The sequence below is a fragment of the Gopherus flavomarginatus genome, chromosome 5 (genome assembly GCF_025201925.1).
Source record: "Gopherus flavomarginatus isolate rGopFla2 chromosome 5, rGopFla2.mat.asm, whole genome shotgun sequence".
In the NCBI taxonomy this organism is placed as follows: domain Eukaryota; kingdom Metazoa; phylum Chordata; order Testudines; family Testudinidae; genus Gopherus; species Gopherus flavomarginatus.
In genome coordinates, this window is record NC_066621.1 from 77,677,827 (window position 1) to 77,701,779 (window position 23,953).

Consider the following 23,953-nt stretch of genomic DNA (forward strand, 5'->3'; position numbering starts at 1 on the left):
TTCTTATCTTGCTGATTTTTCTTTGCTGGTGCTAGTCTAATGGAAATGAGGATCATACAGTACTTCTGAATAGATTCTGCCAGTGATGACTTAACAGTACCTAACTAGAAAATGCCTGGGCTATTTCTGCCACTTGTGAAGATGTAGAAAACTCTGCTTGTATTAGCATTGGCCAAGAAGCCTGATCATAATATTTTCATTATATGAAATATTTGTAAAATTTAGATTGTATTTTAAAATGTTCAGCCTTCAGCTGCATATTGTTTTTTGGTCCTAAAATGAGGGTTTTTTTAGAATCTAGGTTTAATGCCCTTGTCATGGCCATGATACACAATGATAATATTCTATTTCTGCAAAGTTGCTCTCTCTTGCCAAGTGATGGGCAGCAGCAGTAACTGGCAGCACTTAAACTTTCTGATACCACTTTGATACCCTGTCTGTCCTTCTGAAGGGCTTCCCCTGCCTACTCAAAACCTACATAGCATTTAACCAGATAAAAACAAAAGCTACTTTGAATAGCTGCAACTACAGGAATCCATTCACAGAGATACACGATTTCTGGATGAAGCTGGGAAACGCAGTGAGAGGAATATCTCGAGTGACCCTTAGGGCTTGATCTTGCAGGTGTAGCAGGGGTTAAGCCCAAGAAGCACATTTCCAATGCCTGCTACAGTCAGGTGACGCCATTCTGCATCCCCATTGACTTCCCAGGGTCCTGAGCACAGCACCAGCCTAAGTGTCATTGCAGCATTTAGCTTGCTGCTTACTTGTTGGCCAGCCCTGACTAATAGGACCAACCACCCAGGTCTTTATGAACAAAAAGAAACAATTGTTACTAGTAAAATTATATTTTGAATTTAAAAGAAACAGAGTTGTGTAAAGGGGACAGTGATGATAACACACAACACTACATTCAGGTTCCACAGAGAAACACGCGGAAGAGCGACTCATTTGAAAACAAGAAAAGAACCTCATTTATACCCTCAAAGTGCCATCTCAGGTAGTACTAAGAGGGGATGCCTGAGCCCTTGAGGTGGAAAGGGCAATATTTTTGTTAAAATATAGTACATCTATGAAGCTTTCAAAAACAACGTTGAATTGTTCAGATACCACCTTCTACTCTAACAAATGTAGTCACTGGTTGAAATTTGAGCAGTCAACGGCATTTAGCTACATATTAACTTAAATTAACATGTGGCTTTATGCTGTAGACTGCTTTGAAGTTCTCAGCCATTCTCTGTAGAGATTGGGTGAATTCTTTATACAGTTTTCAACATCTATTCATTTGCATCTGTTCTAATGATGCTTGCTCCCTTTCACGCTTGCTTTCCCCAAACACTGGAAACACTAGAACCTCATTTTCATGGAGGTTCAAACTCTCATGTGAGTGTTTGTGGACGGTCAATTTTTAGTTCAGAGACAAATAGTTGCACCAAAAGTGCTTGCAGTAAGAGTTATGCCAACCCAATCAAGGACAGAATTAATACCACGTGATCAGTCACAACTAACATAACACAAATCATAGTTATTCAATACTTGCAGTGAACCGTTCATAGTATGTACAGTAAAACCTGCAAAATACATTTGCAAAAGTCAAATTAGTAGCTAAGTGAGGAAATCAGATTAGTGCTTAAAACTCTGTTTTTCTTATGGCTGACTGGCTTGATTGGACAGATTAATTCTGTGGATATATGGGGGGAGGGGGAACGGACGATGACTCTCAGCTGGCCAGATCTTCCACCACAAAGGAGCGTAGCAGACCTGAGACTCGGGCCCTTGGAACACACGCTGACAGCAATGGTATTGCCTCTAGATGAACCAAAATACTGACTTTCTAGCCAAGGGAAGGAAAAAAAGACTATGTTCTGCAAAATATTTAACAACCTTATCTCTCTCTCTCTCTCTCTCTCTCTCCTTTTAAATGTTAGCAGGAATTTCATACTGAGAGCTGATAGGCAATGACAAAAGAGAGCCCTTCTTGGCACAGGAAGAGGTGCCACAGATAAAAATAATTCATCTTAACAAAACCTTGAGCTGCATCACACATGTTATTTTCATAAGAGCTATGCACGAGCTAATGCTGGTTACAAAGTATATACTGGGCAGGGCCAGCTCCAGGCACCAGCGAGCAAGCACGTGCTTGGAGCGGCACCTTGGGGTGGGGCTGTGCTTGGTTTATTTTTTTGGTTTGGCCGGGTGGCGCTAGAGAGTTTTTTTTAGTTTGTTTTTGTTTTGGTTGGGTGGTGCTTAGAGGGGAGGGGACTTGGGTGGCGCGGTGCTCGGGCGGGACTTGAGCGGCACAGCGCGGCGCTCGGGGGGGAGGGCTTGAATGGCACGGCGCTCAGGGGGGCAGGGAGCTTGGGCGGGGCGGCGCGGTGCTCAGGGGGCGGGCGGCTTGGGTGGCGTGGTGCTTGGGAGGGGTGGGGGGCTTGGGTGGCGCGGCACTCAGGTGGGGCAGGGGCTTGGGCGGTGCAGCCCTTGGGGGGGCAGGGTTTGGCGGTGCTTGCGGTAGGGGATGTTACTGCGGGGCGGCACTCTTTTTTTTTGCTTGGGACGGCAAAAAAGTTAGAGCCAGCCCTGATAATGGGGAAGAGCCACCCCATTCATGTGCTGTCATGTGTTGCTATGGCCAATCTCTCAGAAACAGTTGTCGGCTCCAGACTGGCGTAGAGGAGAGATGCAGGAGAAAAAATCCTTCTCTCAAATGTCTATTGCAGTCAGATACTTCCTGTTGCAGAGTGCATAATCAGTCTGATGCATGGGACTGTTAGTTCATAGCTTGTTCTCCTGCCACCCATGGGCGTTCTTTCCAAACTTGTACACTAGCCTTCTGTCTATGCGTTCCAAAATTCCAGTTTTATAATAATACCTGCAGTGGTACAAAATAGAAGTGGTATTTACTTTAAAGGAATTGTTCCCAAGTAGTACACAATAGGAACATAACAGAGCAGTCAGTCTGATGTTTTCCATCAAACAGCAATCCTTTCTTTCTGTTAAATGGATATTTTCACACCCCCAGATCAAGTTGCATTATAGAGTTTAAAGCTTTCCCAGACTTCTTGAAGGGTGAAATTTGCTCCTTTTAAAACAAACATTGCATGTGTGTTTTTGCTTCTAAGATGGCCACAATTCAGAATGAACTGCTAAGCCATGGGCCAAATTCTCACCTCGTGTAAGTCAGAATAGCTCTATTGCCTTCCATGGAGTTAAGGTGATTTATACCTGGTGAAAATCTGTCCCTGTAATCTTATCTGTAACCAAAAGCGCCATGATTCTGTCTCATGACCTTTGGATAATACACTAAAAAGCTATGCAATCAATATAATTGTGTGAAATGGACTCATATAACACACCATTAGTAATGTGGTGGCATTTTCACCTACTAACACACCGGAGAGCTCTGCTCAGTTTTTCATATGTCATTCTGTCATTTCGCTTTCTTTGTCCCCACATCTTTGCCAGGGCTTCTGACTTAACAACCCGAAAGATGCCTTGTTCTCTATCCTCCCAATCGAGAATGCCACAGTTTTCTTCTGGAGACAGGAGGAGGTCTCTTACAAATTCCCACAAGTGAGAACTCTGCAGGCCTTCAGCAGGAAAAGGACAGAAGATTAACAGACTTTCAGAGATGCAGTACTATAACAATACAAATAATCAGTACAGCAGGTTTGTCAATGTGCTCAAGATCTTTAACCACTTGTCTCTGGCATCCATTTTGCTTACAAAATCAAGCGCATTGCTTATCTGTAAACGGATTCAAATTACCTGCTGCAGGCTGAACTTGAAAAGGAACTAATTTTAGAATCTGCCATTTACTCCTGTAAAATTTTGAATTTTTGTCCTTCAAAAAGTTGGGATGAAGTTGCATCCTTGATAGGTTTAGCCTCCAGGAATCAGTATGGATTTCCACAAACTAGTTATGGAACTCCCTAATAAAGGACAGCTGGATTTGGGGATTATTTTTAAAGCCCACCTTTAGATTAATTTCAAAAGGTTTGACATGAATTTAGTGCTGGTAAAAGGTTCTGGATTACCAGTTGCAATCAAATTCCCCTTTATCCAGGAACATTTACAACATTGGCAGCAGGTGAGCAAACTTCCCCACACAGGTAGATGTCTCTGTGGTACTACAATTTAAGCCTGAGGCTTGCCTGAGTCTCAAATGCTCTGGAAGGGACAAGAACTTCCAAAGAAAGTGTACAAACCTGGTTACTGTGTGTGAATGCATGGTCATGCTTAAGGAGATTCTGAGTAAGCAATGTCCCAGGAATCAGGCAAATGGTGAAGCTACAAACCCAATTACCAACCTCAAGCATTCAACAATCTTCAGCCAGGCCTTCCAAAATCATGAGTGGCTTCAAAAAATCATGAGGTTTTTTTTTAAAAATAATTCATTTGGGTTTGTTTATTTGCCTTCTGGATTTTGAGGTTTTAGGTTACACTCAGTTTTCGTTTTCCAGCTTTTCTCCACAACTCTGAAAGCCAGAAGCTTACCTTTATAATAAAATGAAAGCTGAGATTCTTCTGATTCCAAGAAAGCACCCATGTAATGAGACTCATGCTACAATTGTGAGAGTTGTACCAACCACCACTTTATGTTTAGCTTACCTGGGGTATCATTAAGTGATTCACCCCTTTTTGTGACAAGCATTTGAAACCCTGGCTTTATATGTCTCATAATCTTTCAAGCACAATTTCTGCATTTCAAATATATACCTACTTGTTCTCCCGTGGCTGTGACACTCTTGACTCTTAGAGCCCCCTGTTCTCAGGCAAGCCTTATCATTGTCTGGAATGGAATTACAAAATAACGTGGCACATGAAGGAGGAGGAATTAGAGTCTGGTGAAAATGTGGTCAAAAGGGCACCGTGTTCACCTAGTTAAATGTCATGCAACATTGAGTCAAACTGGGCATGTGATCTGTTGTTAAATTTAAAAAAACCTTTATCATAAAGATAAACCGAAGTGAATAATTAACTTGAAGTTGAACAATTTGACAGAGACAAACACCACAAAGGAAGAAAAAGAATGAAACCATTTTACATATCATCTACAGTTTTAGGGAATTTAGGGCTGTCTTCATCAACGGCATATACATCTGTGATGTGGAACCTAGGACTTTAGAATTCAGACTGCACTATGGTTGAGGGTTCATATGGCCAAAGTGCTACAGCAATAGGTGAATGTGAGATTTGGTAACACCACTGCAGAGATGCAAGCCATATCACCCAATTTGAGCAAGGGGGCCGGTCATGATGTTGCCGTGACATAAACAGAGCTGGTCAGATGGCACTGAAGGAGGGATCTCAAAAGCTGATTAACACCACTAGTTCTGTACCTTCTACAAATCAGCAGACCTGTCCTGCCTTGCACACAGACAGAGATAGCAAGTTCTTCAAGGTGAGTATTGGGGCTCTCTCTGTAGCAATGGTACTAAAACAAAGAAAATCTGGAAAGCCCCTTCACTGAATGGAGTAGCAGAGAGCTACAAAATAATCAGGTGGGAAACACTTTATGATGCCTGGGGTCAGAACTTTGCATTATTGTGCAACCCACTCTTCAGTGTGTATTAGATGTCCCTTTCGAAGGGCTGATCCCCAGGGGGTTCTGAGTTTGCTGCAGCCTCTTGTGAGAGTTCTTACTCCTTTAGTTGAAGAAGAGACTCATTCTTTTAGTGCTGAAACTCTGGGATTCAGACCCTGCTGCCAGCCCAAATGGCATTAACTAGAATTACATACGAGACAGTGCCACAGCACTATCACCACGTGATGACAGGACAATGTACCAGTGTGCTTCCCCATCCACTTCCTGGAGTGACATTTTGGCAGCTCGGGTCATCTGTTCAGTGCTCTCTGTGCTGCCTTGAAACACGTGGTCCTGTGTCAGAGGGTTTTCCATACTTCCTATAGCCAGGCAAAACACAAGTAAGCCCAGCCATACCCAGGGACTCTGCAAGAGCTGAATGTGGTTCTAGAACCACAGGCCATCATTGCACTGCACTACAGTGATAGTGCTAGATCCTTAGGGGAGAGGGAGAAAATGAGCCTATGTTGGGTTCCTCACCCGTCTCCCTACCCACCACAAGAGTCTGTAATTAAAAGCATTCAAGTGGAGACAACTTTTGGAGTATTTTCTCACTTGTAAAAATCCCTTGAACTGCTGCCTCAGGAAGTATTGCTAATCATAGAACACACCACACCTTTCCTAGTGAACAGAGCTTTGCTTGTACATAATAAGGTTACTTACAATCTTTGATAGTTGGCTTGGTTTCTTCAGTGTCAGTAAAAAAGGAAATACCTATGGGGAGGAAAACATGCAATCCAGTGTTCAATTCTCTATTCACAAACTGTGCAGAATGACCTTACATTGAATCTTAAGGCACAGCTAGAGCCCTTTCCCCACTATATTAGAATGCATGGATATAAACTCACAATAGCGACTATAGAAAAACAAATTGCAACAAGGAAGATGAGTCTCCTGTCTATGCAAAGGCTGCTGCTAAAGATCAGCTTTCCCGCCCACTTCTCTGACCTTGTCACTATCATCTTCAGATCCCTTTCCTGGCTTCCTCTTACTTCCTGTAACAAGTTCAAGCTCCTCATCCTTGTCTTCAAGGTCCTAAACAGGTATCACCTACCTCAGCATGCTTCCCTACTCTCATTACCTCTTAATGGCCTCACTGTGCTCTTTTGGCTTGTGCCAGGCTTCCTGTCTACTTGATCCCTTTAGATCTTTCTTTAGCTCTCACTTTTGCTGTTTTCTTTATTGTCCTATACACTTGGATTAGTCCATCTTTCTTCATCAGATCTCTCCTTAAAAGCCCATTTCTTCACTTCTCCCTCTACTGCTTCAAGCAGAGATCCTCTCTTGTAGCAAAGTCCATACCAAAGGGGCATCTCTGTACAGCAGCAAGAGTGCTCACACCATTTACTAAATGTATCACATACCAAAGACCATAGGTGCCGACTTCCCCTCTTTCCCCTGGGTGCTCGATGCCCCCCTCTGCCCCTGCCCCACCCCCACTCCACCTTGTCCATGAGGCCCCGCCTCTTCCCACCTTCTCCTTTGAGCGTGCCACGTTCCCAATCCTGCCTCTCCCTCCTGGAGTGTGCTAATGCTGCCAAACAGCTGTTTGGTGGCGGCCGGGCAGGAAGCGCTGGGAGGTAGGTGGAGGAGTGGGGATATGGCACGCTCAGGGGAAGAGGAGGACGTGGGGCAGGGGGCGAGGGGAACTTGGCTGTCAGTGGGTGCAGAGCACACACTAATTTTTCCCCAGGGGTACTCCAGCCCCAGAGTACTCATGGAGTCAGTGCTTATGCCAAAGACCCATACAGTGAAAGAAAATTCAGGTTGCAAAATCAGGCACTCAGTTTAGGAAATGCGAAAGTTAAGGTTGCCTGTATAACCTTAATTTGGCCTCTTTGTGCATATGCGTTATGATAAGGCCTTTAATTACATAATCACATATGATTTTTTTCTAAGGACCCCAACCTAATTCAGTACGTAGGATGGATGGTGAACACTGAATAAACAGCTATTTAACATTTCTCATAATTTCTCATCACAGGCTTTATTTACTGCATACCATTCAACACCAGCATTCCCTCTAATTTTTCCCATCCATGTGCGGAATGAATTTTGTTATGTGCACCAATATGGGGGTGATGTGTGACACATCACCTCCATATTGGTGAACATAAAAAAATTCATGAGGTTGGGGTGGGGCCAAGGGGTTCAGAGTGTGGGAGGGGGCTCAGGGCTGGGGCAGAGGATTAGGGTGTGGGGGAATGAGGGCTCCAGCTGGGGGTGGGTGTTCTGGGGTTGGGCTGGGGCAGAGGGTTGAAGTGCAGGGATAGTGGTGAGGGCTCTGGCTGGGGTGCAGGCTCTGAGGTGGGGCCAGGGATGAGGGGGTTGGGGTGCAGGCTGCCCTGGGGCTGTGACAGGGAGATAGGATTACCCCCAGCTCTCTTTCCCCACAGTAACACCTGGGCTAGGTGGGAGGGGTGCCTCTCCCATGGCCCCAACCCAGCCTGGCCCAGACTTGCTGTGGCTGTGGGAGAGGCGCCCCTTCCTCGACCCCAAACAGTTGTGGCCTGGATTGCACCTAGTACTCACTCATTAGGTGACTCCCTGGCTATTGTCTGGGTGAGCCGGGGAAGCACACTGAACTGCTGCATGGGTCATAATGGCAAAGAGCTGCTTTCAAAGAGTGTTTGACTCATGCAGCTGCCACTGTGCCAAAGCCTTGGCAAGAGAAGGGCTTGGAAACATGCATTGTGGCTGAACGAGGCACTCCGCAGAAGCTCCGGGCCAGACTGGGCTGGGACTGTGGGAGAGATGCCTCTCCCACAGCCGTGGCAAGTCTGTGGCTGGGTTGGGCTGGGTCTGGGTCTGGGGGAGAAGAATCTCTCCCTGCCACAGCCCTGAGCACCTGCGCGGCGCTTAATAGGCTGCTGTGCAGCCGCACTGCTTAGAGGGAACGTAGTTCAACACCAGCACTTAATACAGAATTGTTAATTTCCTTATGGGATTTTCTGTGGCGCTCAATGGGATGTGTATTCCTAAATCCTTTAGTGCTTTTGAAAGTCTCCTCCCAAGTGACTTGCCCAGCAGCACATAGGAATTCTGTGGCAGAGGCCAGTACTCCAGAGCAGCAGTCAACTGCTTAAAAACACAAGACCATTTTTTCCCCTGCAGTCCCGTCTCACTCACCACCCACATTCTAACTTCTGCAACCAGTATGGCAGGGTTCCTATGGACAGCAGCCTCATCTACTGCACAACCCTGATTCATCCCTGGAGCATCAACTCCTAGCATGTCCCTTCACCAACTTGTTCCCAGTTGTTCTTCTCCCACTCAGCCTGTCCCTGTCCCCTTCATGTCGGTTGCTGCCAACCTGTCACTGTCCTTCTCTGCTCCTCATCCATTCTTTGTCTGCTCTGTCTGCTCATCACCTGTCTGTCACATTGGAGTCAAGCTGTTTTTCCTTCTCCTCTGGGAAGTGAATGTGAGGAACATGGAAAGCACAGGAGAGACAAAAAGAACAGGAGTACTTGTGGCACTTTAGAGACTAACAAATTTATTTGAGAATCAGCTTTCATGGGCTACAGGCCCCTTCATCGGATGCATGCAATCGAAAATACAGTAGGGAACACTTCAATCTCCCTGGCCACTCGATTACAGACCTAAAAGTCGCAATATTACAACAACAAAAAAACTTCAGAAACAAACTCCAATGAGAGACTGCTCAATTGGAATTAATTTGCAAATTGGACACCATTCAATTAAGCTTGAATAAAGACTGGGAGTGGATGGGCCATTACACAAAGTGGAAACTATTTCCCCATGCTTCTTTCCCCCCTCTACAGTTCCTCACATCTTCTTGTTAATTGCTGGAAATGGGCCATTTTCATTACCATTACAAACAGTTTTTTTCCTCTCCTTCTGGTAATAGCTCACCTTAACTGATCACTCTTGTTAGAGTGTGTATGGTAACAACCATTGCTTCATGTTCTCTATGTATATATATATCTTCCTACTGTATTTTCCACTGCATGCATCCAATGAAGTAAGCTGTAGCCCATGAAAGCTAATAAAGCTAAATAAATTTGTTAGTCTCTAAAGTGCTACAAGCACTCCTGTTCTTTTTGCGGATACAGACTAACATGGCTGCTACTCTAAAACAGGACAGACAGTCTATCTCAGGGGCAGGAAAAGTTTTTGGCCTGAGGGCTGCATCCAGTTTCCCAAATTGTATGGAGGGCCCGTTAGTGGAGGCTGTTCCTCCCCAAACAGCCAGGCTTGGCCGGCCCCACCCCCTATTGATCCCTCCTGCTTCTCACGCCGTCAGCCCCCCCGGGACTCCTGCCCCATACAACCCCCCCTGTTCCCTGACCACCTCTGGAACCCCTGCCCCTGACTGCCCCCTGCTGCCCCTTCCAACTTCCCCCCCTTCTTGACTGTACCCCACCCCTGCTGCCACCCTGAACTCCCCAGTCCTCTATCCAACCCCCCTCCCGCTCCCTGCCCCTTTGCTGTGCTGCCCCAGGAGTTTGCAGCCCTGCTGCCTAGAGCATTGCACTAGCGGCAGGGTGAGCTGAGGCTATGGGGGAGAGGGAACAACAGGGGAGGAGCCGGGGGTGAGCCTCCCCAGCCAGGAGCTCAGGGGCTAGGCAGGAGGGTCCCATGGGCCTGATGTGGCCCACGGGCCATAGTTTGCCCACCTCTGGTCTATCTGCTCTCAGTTCCTGGACATGGAGCCACAGTGGCTCCTAGCAGTAAGGAGCAATTGTAGGGAAAGGCCTGCACTGTCAACCATCCATGGCCCTCCAGGGGCTGTTCTAGCAGCCAGGAATTGTTAGAGTGAAGGGATGCTTAGGCCCTGACCCTTTTTGCCATGGACATACCTAGTGCATCAGTTGCCAGTAGCCCTATGACAACTCTACACCACTCAACAATTCTCCCAGACCAGGAGAATCCTAAAGTAGCCAGGTAAGCCAGCTTTAGGAAAGCCTTGAATCACTGAGAGGCACAAAGCAGCTGGAATGCATTGCAGGATTGGGTCTAACTCTATAAATAAATTACCCAACATTTTATAATCCATCTGGATATGGGAAAAATAGCGTGGCACTGGAGTAGACCTGCTAAGTCTCCCTGACCTGGGCATGAAAAGTCAACCATCTAAGTTATCATCAGAACTGAACCCTATGGAACCATCCTATTCATCTCCTGGAATCTAAAATAAAGACTAGCTGTAGAAGAAATTTCACTTTCCTTCAGTTAGGACAGACAGACAATAGCTTAGAAGTTTATGAGCCTAAATTCACTTAAGCAGCAATAAATCTTTAATCTTTCAGGAAGCAAAAAATTAGGTGGAAAATAAGTAAAGAAATTTGATTGTATTTGAGAATAATGTCAAGTGTATTAATGAGGCTCTCATTTGTATTACACATTATACTGATAGCACGTGCCAAACAAAACATCATGCCCACCATCAGATAAACAGTGCAACTTCTGATGTTTTGAGAGGAACATAGTAGTATATTGTGCTGGTCTATGTGAAATGAGTTTGGTGGTCTCAGTCCAGTTCTATCTGAGCTAAAACACCACATTTTGCATCCAGGACAGTCTCAGTGGAGAAGCCAAGGACTGAAGACACCATGGAGTCTGAACTATGGTTTTACTTCTACAGCTGAACCTGTCATGTCAGACTTGAGTGACATTAAGAGGTCACAGTTGGGAAGCCAGTAACCTCATTGCCTGTGCTATCTGTTGGATTGCTAATTGGCTGATCACTGCAGTATCTACACACCAGAGGTGCTTCACCTCTTCTGTGAATAAACAAGGGCCTTTAGAACAAGGGCTGTCAGTCCAGAACCTTCCACTAACATGAAGTTCACACAAAAGTTTAGGCTGTTTTGTTTTGCATTTAATCTCTGAAACACTAACCATGTATCTTGATGTTTTGTAAGATGAAATAAAGGTATTCGCCACAAACGCCAGCAGCATCTGTGAACTCCTCCTGGGTCATGCTGCACAGCTGCAAGCCAGTAATATTAAAGTGGGAAAAGGAGATGCAGTTGGCGTCTAGCTTGTATTGGTCACAGCAAAACTGCAGCCACTCACAGATATTGTGTTTGCTCCAGTATTCCGGGTGAATAGATGTCCAGCAAGAATCGCCAACTGCAAGAGATTCAGCAGAAGAGAGAAATGAAGCTGAAATACTTACATTATGAAATTCTTTCCAGTAAGCAAGTTCCAGACAAGAGACGTTCCTGTACCTTATTCTAGTAAGGCCATAAGCTTCCTCGAGTATTCCTTTTAATACTGTTTGCTTAGGTTTTGGTGCCTAGTATTACAGTCTTTTGCATCTAAGGTATTATTATTAGTTAGTATGTAGCACATTATTGTAGGAGGATTGCAAAAGAACATTCCTCTCAATTTGTCACACCCCCAAGTGTGATACACAAGGTGAAACACAGACCCAAAGTGAGAGGCACAAAAAATATTCATGCAGGATAATTAAAACACTGTGGGATCAAATCCTTTATCATAAATAACTCTCTTTCACTCCTCAATTTCATGGTTATTTCTTTCTGATGTAAATAAATTGTCAACAATAAAAGGGAAGGGACACCAAATTTCTCTAGCGCGTAGTACATTTTGCAATAAAAATGAGCAGTTTCTCATAATGAGAGGCTGAGTCACTTGAGAAATGTCTCAAAGCACTCTACAAGCTTTAAATAATACCTCTGGCAGGTAGGCAAATATAAATTTATTACTAAGGGAGATGCTTGTTTTCACAGCTATATCCAGCAAGTTATCATCATGCAATTCATCCCGAAGTACACAGTAAGTGTTAGGGTTGTGTGAATTTTTTTTATTTGTTATATTAGAGACTGCCACTAGATGGTGCAATATGTACTTTCCGGAAAAGTTCTTTTTAGGTAAGCATCTCCGACAGATAAAGGAAAGAGAAAGAACGATGCTAGTAGAGTGGGTAGGCAAATTTTAGTCTAAAAATATTTCAGTCAAAAGTGTCAACATTTTTTCAAAAAATGTGAAAAAGTTTCTCAATCAGTGGGAGAAGCTTGTTGCTATTATTTTATAATAAAACCTGAAAATTATTTTTCTGTGATTTGTTTGTAGAAGAGTGTTTTTAAAACTAGCTCTGGTGCTGAAAGTAGGAGCAGTGTAACACAGGCATATGTTGTAGTCAACAGACATTATTACTATATAGATCACTTATACAGGGGAGCTGGGATTTGAATACTGTTTCTTTAGATGTAAACACAGAGCTCTACCGCTTGAGCTAACAGAGAATATCTGTAGCTAACTGTAATAGGAAGCTTTGTACCTGCAAACCAGATACTGAGGGAAACATACATGGAAAAGGCCTTCATCTTGCAAGAGGTTCCGACTGGATGTCTGTGCAGGTGCAGCCTCTGTGGAGCAACCGCTAGAATTAAAGCCAAAGACTCTATAATGCTCTTAAACTCTGGATGCATTTTACTAGAGCCTGTGAAAAATGGAAACAAAATTCTGCCTCCCAGACTCATTATTTCTATTAACTTGCTAGACAAATTCTTTTTGTTATACTTACACGATTTTTTTTTGGTTATACTGAAGTCCTTGAGGATGAGTAATGATTTGCCTCAGGAGAGATTCTGGGCCAATGACAGAAATATCAGCCTTTGAGATTGTTGCTCTATTCATTTTAAAAGACCTATGCCAATTTACACCACTAGAGGCTCTGGCCCTCTCCTAATCATGCCTGAGCAAATACGTGACAGTAAATAGCCAGGAATGAACTACCACAGGGACGAAAATGTTATACATATCAAGGTGAGCAGTTAGATTAGATAGATACTGTTTCCTTTCTATTCAAATCTCCTCTAAAAGCATCTTTTATCTCATTTTAGATTTCCTAATTCCTCTTTCCAATCAATCAGCCAGGATTTATTATTTCATGTTCAGATTACATTTTTAACCCCATATATTTAGTTTTGGGACACAGTTTGTATGACAAATATATGCAATATACAATCAGATGGCAGTGCATGCAAACAATATGAACTGTCTTTTTTTTTTTTGTCAACAGTCTAGCCAGGCAGTTTATTTCAGGGTAAATGCTGCTGTTGTTTTAGACTTAATTGCCCCAGTGAAATTAACGGAATGGTTCAAAATTGTGACAATGTCTGAAATACTGATCTTGCATTCTAAATGAGTTTCTATAATATAAATAAGATCTTTTTCATGAAGTTTTAAAACTTACAGGACAAGTGTGTTCTTTCATGTATCATCCATGTACTGTAAATATCTCCATTTATTTGTGCATATAGAATTAAAATAATGCTGAACGTATTTTTAAGTGTCATAGACGCCCTGGGGATCTATCATCCCATCCAAGGGAGGCAGTCTAGAAAGGAGGAGAGGTGGGCAAAAGATGCAAATTTTGGATTTGAGTTTTGGACTCTCAAAACTTTGAGCATATTTAAATCTGAGATTTTGTTTGATCCTTTATAAAGAAAGATCAGCTGTGATACACAGTTTGGCATGGGATCAGATTCTATAGGCTCTGGAACTCTGTATATACCTGTGCCAGAGGATGATTAATTCATGATGGGAGAGAAGCAGTTGTACAGCCATCATCTCCCCTCAGGCCTTTTGCTAGAGAAGAGCAGCTTGAAAGTTAGCTGTATTTCACAGGAACGCTGGCTCTGGAGGCTAGCCAGAAGAGGTAAAGAAACAGTGTGGGGGACTGTGAGGGCTGTCTCCAGGCCCGTTGACAGAATTGGAACAGGGTAGCCTACCTTACTCCCAAACCAGGTGGAGGCACCAAGGCATCAATCCAGCCTATATTTTTGGTGTTGTCTTGTTTGCACTTTTGGGACTCTTGAGCTGTTTGGATTTTTTTCTGTGTATGTAGGAGATGGGGTGAGGGTCAAGGCCACAACTTCCTTCCAATGTGTTGAAGAGTTAAATGAAGTTTGCTCCTTTGGTGTATCTATTTTTAATTCCCTTAGGGTAATGTGAGATAAAAGCAACTGTTCCTCTACAGTTAAAAAGTACAGTAAGTAACTTTGAAATACCTAAACAACTGGTCCTGAAATTTTGATTTGACCTGATCATTATAAATATCAGCTTTGCTGGCAATATAAAGGCGATAGCATGCTCCTTTCATGGAACAGTTCTTGTCAGGATTAGCTTCTCTATTGGCTTCTAAAAAGATTGCATTCTTTTTGGAAGTCGGAAAATATTCTAAGGCCCCAAAAAGTGCTGACATTTGTCATGGGCACTCAGCAGGTGCTGACATGAAGGTCTGGCATTTTCAGCAGCGCTCTTCCTTTACTCCTTACTCTGAAATTTAGCTTTCTGAGTAGCTCTCTCTTCTGTTGGGGTATGCACTGTACCAAAAGATTACGCAATTTGGAATACTTTTCTGGAAGAAAGATTGGCTATAGGACAGAGCGTGTACAGGAGATATACAAGTTTCCTTTGAGTGGGAGGGAAAGGACCAGATATTTTTTCCTTGCTGTATAGTGAAATTCTAAATGAAAACTATCCAGATGAGATAAGGTGGGGAGCAAATAAATCACTCAGCAGCCAGCACAGGAGCATTTCAGAAGTGTGTCTAGAACTAGAGGGGTGCTGGAACAATTTTTATAGTGGAGGGGGCTGAGAACCATTGAACCAAACTGTAAACCCTGTATATAATGGAAACCCCTTCAAGCCAGGGGATGCTGCAGTCCTCCCCCACTCCCATCCCTGCAGTCCTAGTTTCAGCACCCATGACTACAGGTCTCTAGGGGAGAGGGAAAGTTGAAAGCAGAGATAAGTGAGAGCCACAGAGTTCAAATCATGACTTGGACCTTTCCAAAGTTGTGGAGTGTTACTTGCCTCAAGGTTGGATTTAGGTTACATTAACTATCCCATAGCACTTTTTTGCCAGATTGAGTATTTTAATCCTGGTGTGTTCGTTACATTCCAACCCAGGGGAAATAAATTGACATGAACCATGCCAGCAGACGAATGTAGCAGAGCCTGGTTATGTATAACATGTTTATCTGTAGAGTAGATCAATTCTATAGCCCTTTTCCATAGACCAGTTCCACACTGTAAGAGAAAGTGAGCAAGAATCTTATAAGACATAATTCTGTTTAAAGACAAGTGTTGTATTCCTAGTATTGTTCTAACTGTGATGTAGACAGAAGTGAGACCAGAGCTACACTTTGCACTCAGTCATCTCTGAAATTCTGCCTGTCTCATTATAGGCTCCTGCAGTTTTTTCAAGTTTTCTCCACTATTTTATGTGAGGAGGAACTCACTTCAAACTTGCACATTCAAAGTCCTATGGTACTTTCCCCCCAAAAGTGTAGGTATCTTAACTCTTATCTTGGCCAGATAACAGCCTGGGGAAAACCTTATTCTGTTGGCCTAAATGCTTCTTGTGCTTCAAATCAATGAAGTATTTGTCTTCTTTTTCTATCCTATGTCTATTTGTATAGCATTGCTAGCACTGATATAATATAAATATGTGTGAAATTTGTTCCTGGGCTACTGGGGGAGAAAAAAAAGTGAAACAATGTAGTGGGTTCTATAAGAATGTTTTAAATCAGCTCATGGGAAAAATTATTGTAGCCCTAAAGGATGCTAGAAATGTGAAGAAGCATCCAACATTGAGCAATCCTAGGGAGAAAAAGTTGAAGGGGAGATGCAGCTGCAGACAGGGTCAAATGAAGGCCATGTACATACTCAGCCCAACCCTCTTAGTATGTGTTCTCAGGTAGAATCACAGCACAGTGGTAATGATGTCAAGCTTATGAAACATTTCAATTACTTTAAAGTAGACAGTTTAATGTCCTTGCAGTATCTATGTGCAATACTGACCTTTAACTAGATGGAGTCAGAACTGCACAACTACATGTCAGAGGCCGTATACTGCTAATGGCTAATGAAGATGCTCAGAGCTGGTAGAACATTTTCCAATGGAATGATTTTCCATTGGGAAATGCAGAATTATTGAACTTGACACATTCCTAATTTTATTTAGAAAAAAACTGAAAGATATCTTGATCAGGCTAAAATTTATAATATAAAATTTAAAAAGTCAAAATTGAAATAAAACACTGATTTACCTGAAATGATTCTCCTCCACTCTTCCCCCCCAAGATTTTGTTTCACAGGAAACTTAGAAATTCTTTGTTTTTGTTTTGATTCAGAATGGAAACAAATTTCAAAATCAGAGCATTTCCCACAAACAATAACTTCTATTTCCTGCATAGCACTTGAGATTCTTCTTTAGATGAAGCATTAGGGACTTGTGCCCCTTTGGAGCAGATTCTATTTCTAATAACATGGAAAATTCTGAATGGCCAAGGTTTGCACCACAGAAACAAGCATGAAGTCTATGATGATCACAAACTTGTTATGGTTTAAGCTCTTTGAAAAGTGCCATTCTTCAATACTTAAACTGTCTCAAGAGGGGACAAGGTCTGTTCTGTAAGAACACCAACTCTGTAATTTGAAGGCATAAAAGTAGTTTTATGGGAGAAAAATATTGCATGAAATCCTGAGTCAGATCCAAGTTTCACCTCAAGCCTGGCTCAGTAACATCAGTGAAATTATGCTGTATTTTTAGAGCCTGTTGAATGATTTAACTGAGGGAGGAGAGGAAAAAAAAATCCAGCTTTTTAGGAACTGAATCAAACTCTTATGGAAGGAAAAGAATTTCTAATGGGAAATGCTAACTGAACCTCTATATCAGGGATTTGGCCTGAAAGCATGGCATTGGGAGTGAATTCCTTAAAACTAACTATACTCCCCAGATGAGTCTTGTGGCCTGGCGAAGCGTAGGATTTCCATATGCACAGTGGGGGGGGGGGGAAATTCAGGAGTAATCAGCAACTAGTCCAGTGGGGGCATTACTGAGTTAATATTGATGTATTACTGCAATCCACAGAGATCTGTGCTGGTTTTTAAAATCCCAAACCTTACATGTTAACTATGTATTTAACTGGTCATTGCTGCTATGGATAATAAATTTATATAAAACTGCAGAAAATTCAAAGAGATGTCACTCTATCAAACTAAATTAGTATTCCATAGTACGGATAACATGCATCGATAGACAAAGGGACTTCAAAACAAGTGCTGTGTTTCAAGTGGACAGAGCAAAAGGTTGGGAGCCAGGCATACAAGGATCTATTCCTGACTCTGCTTTTGACTCCCTTTGTAACATAGGGGGACTATCACTGAAATGTTGTGAGTCTCAGTTTGCCTTCTTGCAAAATGAAGATGATAATGCCCAATTCAGAAACAATTAATTGATAGCTGAAAAGCACTGGAATTCTTTTGGCGGTCACTAGGGTGAGATTCAGGAGATCTAGGTTCAATTCCTGCCACAGACTTGCTGGGTGACCTTGAGTAAATCACTTGATTTCTCTGACTCACTTTTCCGTCTGCAAAATGGGGAGAATGCTTCACTATTCCACAGGGATGTTGTGATGAGGAATCCACTAAATGTTTGTGAGGGCTCCGTACACTATAGTGATGTAAGCAACACAAGTCTCCTGTAGATACATGATTTTTAGCTGAAAAGTACTATAGAATTGCAAACCATTATTGTTGCTATTCATATGCCTATCTTGCACACAGTCAGCTTGTGCGCCTGAACAGAGCAGTGATGCTTGAATTAGAAATAAAGGTGGCAATAGACTCAGCAGTGAGCACAACATGCACAGGCCATTTCCCATCAGAGCCGATGGTAACACTGTTAAATTCAGTCCAGTTCTGGACACATATTAACTGAACACCTCTTTTCAAACTGAGTCTTTGTACACACCTGTCTGATGATCAAAGGAGGGATAATAGTCCTCAGTTGTCCCAAGCAATTCTGTCCAAGACATCAGGGGTTCGCAGATCATTGTGTTTGGCAGAAAGGTGCTGTGAGTGACTGAGTCCAATATCCCCCTAAAATATTAAGATAATAGTCAAAGCATGGCAAGAAAGTATCAAGGACCTAAGTTATAAGGGCACATCCATAACTGCTTTAATGTGGAATGGCATGTATCTGTGAAAAGTACCCTTGGGTTCATGCTGCATCCACTTAAAGTTCCATGGAAGTGAATAGTTGAGCTCTTGAAAATTTCAGGGGCAGCAGTGAAGGGGTTAATGAGCTCAACAAGAACATTATTGGTTTAAAAGGATCTGCAAGCAGATTTATGACTAAACATGAATGCGGGTGGTATGAAGTTTTCCCATAGATTCTTGTGTGTGACGTGTAAAAGCCCAGGGAAGAACAGACCTATCGGACAGTACCAGACGTATGGTCAGGGTGAATATCATTAGTTATTAAGATCATTTTTTGATTTATCGAACAAGGCCCTTGTCAAACAAATGGTCAAAACATAGTCCTGGACCCGAGGCGCTTACAGTGTAAATCAGATACAAGCGCAGACATCAGACACTCTATGGTTTATGGACAATATGTAGTATCTGAAAATCAATCTCAAACTGGAGCTCAGTTTGTTTCTCAAGCATGGTCACAGCTGGAATTCAAGCAGAAACTTGTTTAATAATAATAGAAAACTTCACTGTGTGACACTTCCCTCTCAAACTGGTCTATGAATTGTGTACAATTCTATTGTGAAACAATAAAGGGAGAGAGAAATTAAGAGATCTAGGCAAGGGAGAAAAGCTATATTTTCAGATGAGATTTTAAATGAGACATAGTCTGTGAAATAGAGGGATTCAGGGGGACCATTCCAGAGGACAGATGGACAAACACATACACACAGTTTTCTGTAGGTGAGGTTTGTGATACCCCACCTCTGAGCTCCCATGTGAACTTTAACTGTAATTGATTTAATTTTAGTGGTCTGGAAACAAGCAACAAAATGGAACGAAAATCATTGTGGCTCAGTTCTGCTTTTCCATCTGCAAGAGACTGAGACTGTCACTGTTCCAGTGTCTAGTAATAGCTCCATGGTTGTGCTGCAGTGAATATACAAGTGCAAAGTAAATTGCCACAGATTTGACACAATTGGCTCTTATCTCTTCAACCTTAGTTTCTTCTGCCTTCCATAACTAACTCCAGATCTGGTCATTCCTAGCAGAAAGAAACTTGAGTAAGCTAACATGATCATATATAGTCTTAAAGATTAATATTTCGTATAATGCAAAAAATAAAAAAATAAAATAAAGAAAATGGCAAGCTGTTTGCAGTAGGCATAGGGACCCAGATCCATGCTGTGCCAGTTGTACTGCAGTATTGGCCATCTGCTCCTTTTGACATAGTTCATTAGTGAACCATGGTAATCTTTGTGCACAATGGGGGTGGGAGTCAAGGCATTGATGACTGTGGTTAGATGATTGTAATGCTCTAGCAGCTCATCAGCATCTTGGCCTGTAAGATAGGAGATTTGTTTACTTTACATGCTCTGAAAACTGTCACTTCTTTCTCTAGTGGAATTGAGAGAGAGCCATAATCTTTACCTGGATGAAATGGGAGCAGACCAAGAGAATGGGAACATTTAGGATGTCCCCAAAATTATCTTCCATACTGAAGATTGGGTCCAATGTGTGGACATGTTCCAGAAACAACACGGACCCAATGAACTGTTCTAATGTGAATGGAACACATGAACATTCAAACACTGTGGATCACTTGAGCTGCTATATTGCCACGTTGTTTCTAGTGGACCTAGTGTGATGCTAGTGTTACATGTACACATGTATTTTGCTAATGAACACCACAATTGAAAATAAAACATCAGACTATAGTACTAATGCAATCCAGACATTTCAGGATTTTATAGGAGCAGAGCTGGTAATGCCACGGCTCAATAATAAATAAAAATGAGACCAGGTAGTATTTAATATAAAATTGTAGCAAAAGTCAGTTATGTGCTTTCTCCACCAGTAGTAGGCTGCCATTCACTGAAATAGGTGCCCTATACTATACTTACTCAGACACAAGTTAGAAGGGCAGAGCAACGACATGTTTATTACTTCATGGATGATGCAGGATCTAACATTACACAAAATCCTCCCCTAATTCTTCTGCAGTCAAAGCAATTAAACTCTCATATTTGCATCAGATCATGGAGGTTTCATATTGCAGGGAGTTATGACAGGTTAGATGCAATGTGGCAACCACACAGAAACAGAGTTTAGTACCAAGATAGAGACTTCATAGAGAAATGGAGAAGAAAACAGGAAGAACTTAGTCACCAATACCCCCAATTCTTCTTCCATCATAGAACACTGATAGGACCATGTAAGCATATCTCACATTAACAGATAATCCCTGTTCAGTGCCTCATAGAAGGGGAAACCCCGACACTAACCCTGCCTATATGCACAAGGGGAATGTCCTTCCCAGCACTATATTTTGCAGTCAGTTTAACCATGTGTATTACAGCAATAATTGTAATAATTAAGCTTCGAAATGGGACAGCCATTGGCAGACATACACCAGCATGAGCAAAATAAGCAAAAAATACACCAAGAAGTGCATCTCATTTCAGGTAGAAGCAACTCTAATGTCTCCTATGTTATTGGAAGCTCATTGATCCAACATATCATAGAAGCTGTTGGAAAATGCAGATGTCTGGGACCACCTCATGCCTGCTTCCTGTAGAAGAGTGAATTATTGCTTCCCACATCAGAAAAAGTTTTGAGTGAAATCTTGGCACTATTGAAGTCAAAAGGAATTTTTCCATTGACTTCAACAGAGACAGTCTTACAGCCTTTGTCTCTGTCAACAGGCAAGAGGTGGCAGGACAACAACAAACAAACAAACAAAAAACCAAACAAAAACCATCTGCAAGTTTCAACACTGTTTCTAAAAGTACTTTTTACTAGAAATACATATAATCGGTGGGGGTGGAAGAAACATAATTCTGCAGTTGATTTTTTTAAAACTATATATTTTTAGGGCTAACATTTGGAAATTTGTCACTACTTACATAATGGAATGAATTTGCCTTGAAGGGATCTAATCATCCCTTCACCTGGAGTAAGTTGTTGCTAGGTAAGTAAAATAGGTTTATAGTTTTTACAACCTCATCATCATTATGATGGGTGAATAGATTTCATGCCAGGACTAAGATGTTTTCATGAGGATTTTCCAAGGCTGAAAAGATACATTCTGGGTAACACCACCATGTTAGAAGTGAAGATAGGTTTGTTTCTGGATCAGGCTCATCAGATTATGGAGAAGTTCAGAGCTGAACATACATCTGATCTGTAAGGCTTGGTTTGAACAGAGTTTATTTCTCCAAACTGCAAAACTCTAGATCTGAAGCAGCTTTAGCTCCAGTTTGACACCTGGCTTGCAGCTATAGTGACAAGTCTGCTACCACTAAAGGGCTTAGCAATATACCATAGTAGATGACAAACCTAATTTACAAATGAGAAATTCCCATTTTAGAGAGGTACCTGATTTACACCATCAGTCCCGTATACAACTGTGTATTTTACAGCTAAATCTATTTATGCTCAAGGTCACTAAGAGAACTAATTTATTTTCAAATATTCTAGGCGAACAGATATTATTGATTTAGGTCATGTCAATTAATTTTGCAGCATTACCCCGGTACTGTTTATAAACACGTGCTATATCTGCTTCCATGTACTCTTAAGGAAAAAAGGCAAAGGGCAGTCATTTGTTTAAACAGGAGATCTTTTCAATGTTAGTTTTGCTCCAGCTGATCCAGGGCCGCAAGAAACACTTAATTTCCTTTTGGTTTAATGAGACAGGTCTGGATTGGTCATCTGTTAAAACATATTTGTTGAGGTTCAATTCCTTGGGTAGGAGACAGGCATGTCTCGATCAATAATTTACTACATTGAAATTAAATGGGTTGGTCAGAACAAGTGTTTTGAAGCCCAAACACAAATGGCATCAGAGAGGTGACTGATAAATCAGCCCAGCACACATGCTGCTTTGGCAGCTGGAAATCTGTTTTACAAATATTGACATCAATAAACAAACTGAGCTTACGTGCAGATGGGTGCTTATTCCCGTCGCAATGTTTAGGTCCAAAAGGAGGTCTCAGAAGCAAGGGGAAAGAGACGGCTTTCTTGCAGCAACACACAGCACTGTGGAAGTAAAGCCACCTGCAGTGCTGTGATATATGGAACTCCTTACAGACAGGTTCGTTTGGTTTTTCAGGTTCTTATACACACTCCCTTTGATGACAGTGATAATACAGAGTGCGACACAGCTGAGGGAAGGGAGGAGAAACATTCTTAAATGCAGAATGTTTACCTTTATACTGTATTGTTTATTCTCCTCTTAAAGTTGTTGACTTAAGTAACTGTGAATCTTGGGCAACATTAAAAAATCAGGTCTGCATACTTGCCTCAGTGTGGGACACTTTGCTGTTCTGACTTCTTTTGGAATCTTGGCACTTAAAAGGGCTATCACATTTCAGTTATAAGCCTCAAAAGTACAGAAGTTAAGTAGCATTATTCCCATTTTACAAATGAAGAAGTCGAGGAGCAGAGAGATGAAATGACTTGCCTGAAGTCATCTATCAATTTATCAGTTTCAGAGTAGCAGCCATGTTAGTCTGTATCCGAAAAAAGAACAGAAGTACTTGTGGAACCTTAGGCCACGTCCAGACTAGGAATTAAAATCGATTTTAGATACGCAACTTCAGCTACGGGAATAACGTAGCTGAAGTCGAATTTCTAAAATCGAGGTACTCACCAGTCTGGACGGCGCGGCATCGATGTCCGCGGCTCTCCGCGTCGATTCCGGAACTCCGTTCGGATTGATGGAGTTCCGGAATCGATGTAAGCGCGCTCGGGGATCGATACACCGCGTCCAGACTAGACGCGATATATCGATCCCCGAGCAATCGATTTTAACCCGCCGATGCCGCGGATTAGTCTGGACGAGGGCTTAGAGACTAACAAATTTATTTCAGCATGAGCTTTCGTGAGCTACAGCTCACTTCTTCGGATGCATAGAATGGAACACATGGACAGGAGATATTTATACATACAGAGAACACGAAAAGGTGGAAGTATGCATACCATAGAAGGTGTGAGGAGAACTTAACATAGGGAAATAGATTCAATTAGTGTAATGACTCAACCATTCCCAGTCTCTGTTTAGGCCTGAGTTAATTGGTTCTAATTTGCATATTAATTCGAGTTCAGCAGTCTCTCTTTGGAGTCTGTTTTTGAAGTTTTTTTTGTTGCAAAATTGCCACCTTCAAGTCTGTCACTGAGTGGATAGAGAGGTTGAAGTGTTCTCCCACTGGTTTTTGAATGTTATGATTCCTGATATCAGATTTGTGTCCATTTATTCTTTTGCGTAGAGACTGTCCGGTTTGGCCAATGTACATGGCAGAGGGGCATTGCAGGCACATGATGGCAAATATCACGTTGGTAGATGTGCAGGTGAATGAGCCCTTGATGGCATGGCTGATGTAATTA

At 42.3% G+C, this 23,953-nt stretch overlaps 2 protein-coding genes across 5 annotated transcripts in view; both read right to left on the bottom strand.

Moving 5' to 3' along the window:
- APIP (APAF1 interacting protein) overlaps nucleotides 1-23,953 on the bottom strand; it is a 305,323-nt gene that overhangs the window by 92,434 nt on the left and 188,936 nt on the right. The gene's annotated exons all lie outside the window — the stretch shown is intronic.
- ELF5 (E74 like ETS transcription factor 5) lies at nucleotides 2,466-22,616 on the bottom strand. Of its 4 annotated transcripts, none has more exons than XM_050955499.1 (7): nucleotides 22,509-22,616; nucleotides 18,345-18,472; nucleotides 11,450-11,683; nucleotides 6,248-6,298; nucleotides 4,721-4,789; nucleotides 3,380-3,587; nucleotides 2,466-2,869 (listed from the first exon to the last, which is right to left on the bottom strand). In XM_050955499.1, the coding sequence occupies exons 2-7, from the start codon at nucleotides 18,424-18,426 to the stop codon at nucleotides 2,773-2,775; spliced, it is 741 nt and encodes a 246-aa protein (XP_050811456.1). In that variant the 5' UTR covers nucleotides 18,427-18,472; nucleotides 22,509-22,616; the 3' UTR covers nucleotides 2,466-2,772. The 4 variants fall into 4 exon arrangements, with proteins under 4 accessions (XP_050811456.1, XP_050811454.1, XP_050811457.1 ...); XM_050955497.1 differs by lacking the exon at nucleotides 22,509-22,616 and adding an exon at nucleotides 19,331-19,844 and having other exon boundaries at nucleotides 3,392-3,587; XM_050955500.1 differs by lacking the exon at nucleotides 22,509-22,616 and adding an exon at nucleotides 19,331-19,844 and having other exon boundaries at nucleotides 3,384-3,587.

Bases quoted from the DNA above. Each gene is read 5' to 3' on its own strand.
- ELF5 (XM_050955496.1), bottom strand. The intron at 3,588-4,720 runs GTAGGTATATAT...TTCCTGCTGAAG, and splicing joins TCACAGCCACGGGAGAACAA to GCCTGCAGAGTTCTCACTTG. The intron at 2,870-3,379 runs GTGAAAATGCCA...GTACCACTGCAG, and splicing joins GCTCTCCGGTGTGTTAGTAG to GTATTATTATAAAACTGGAA.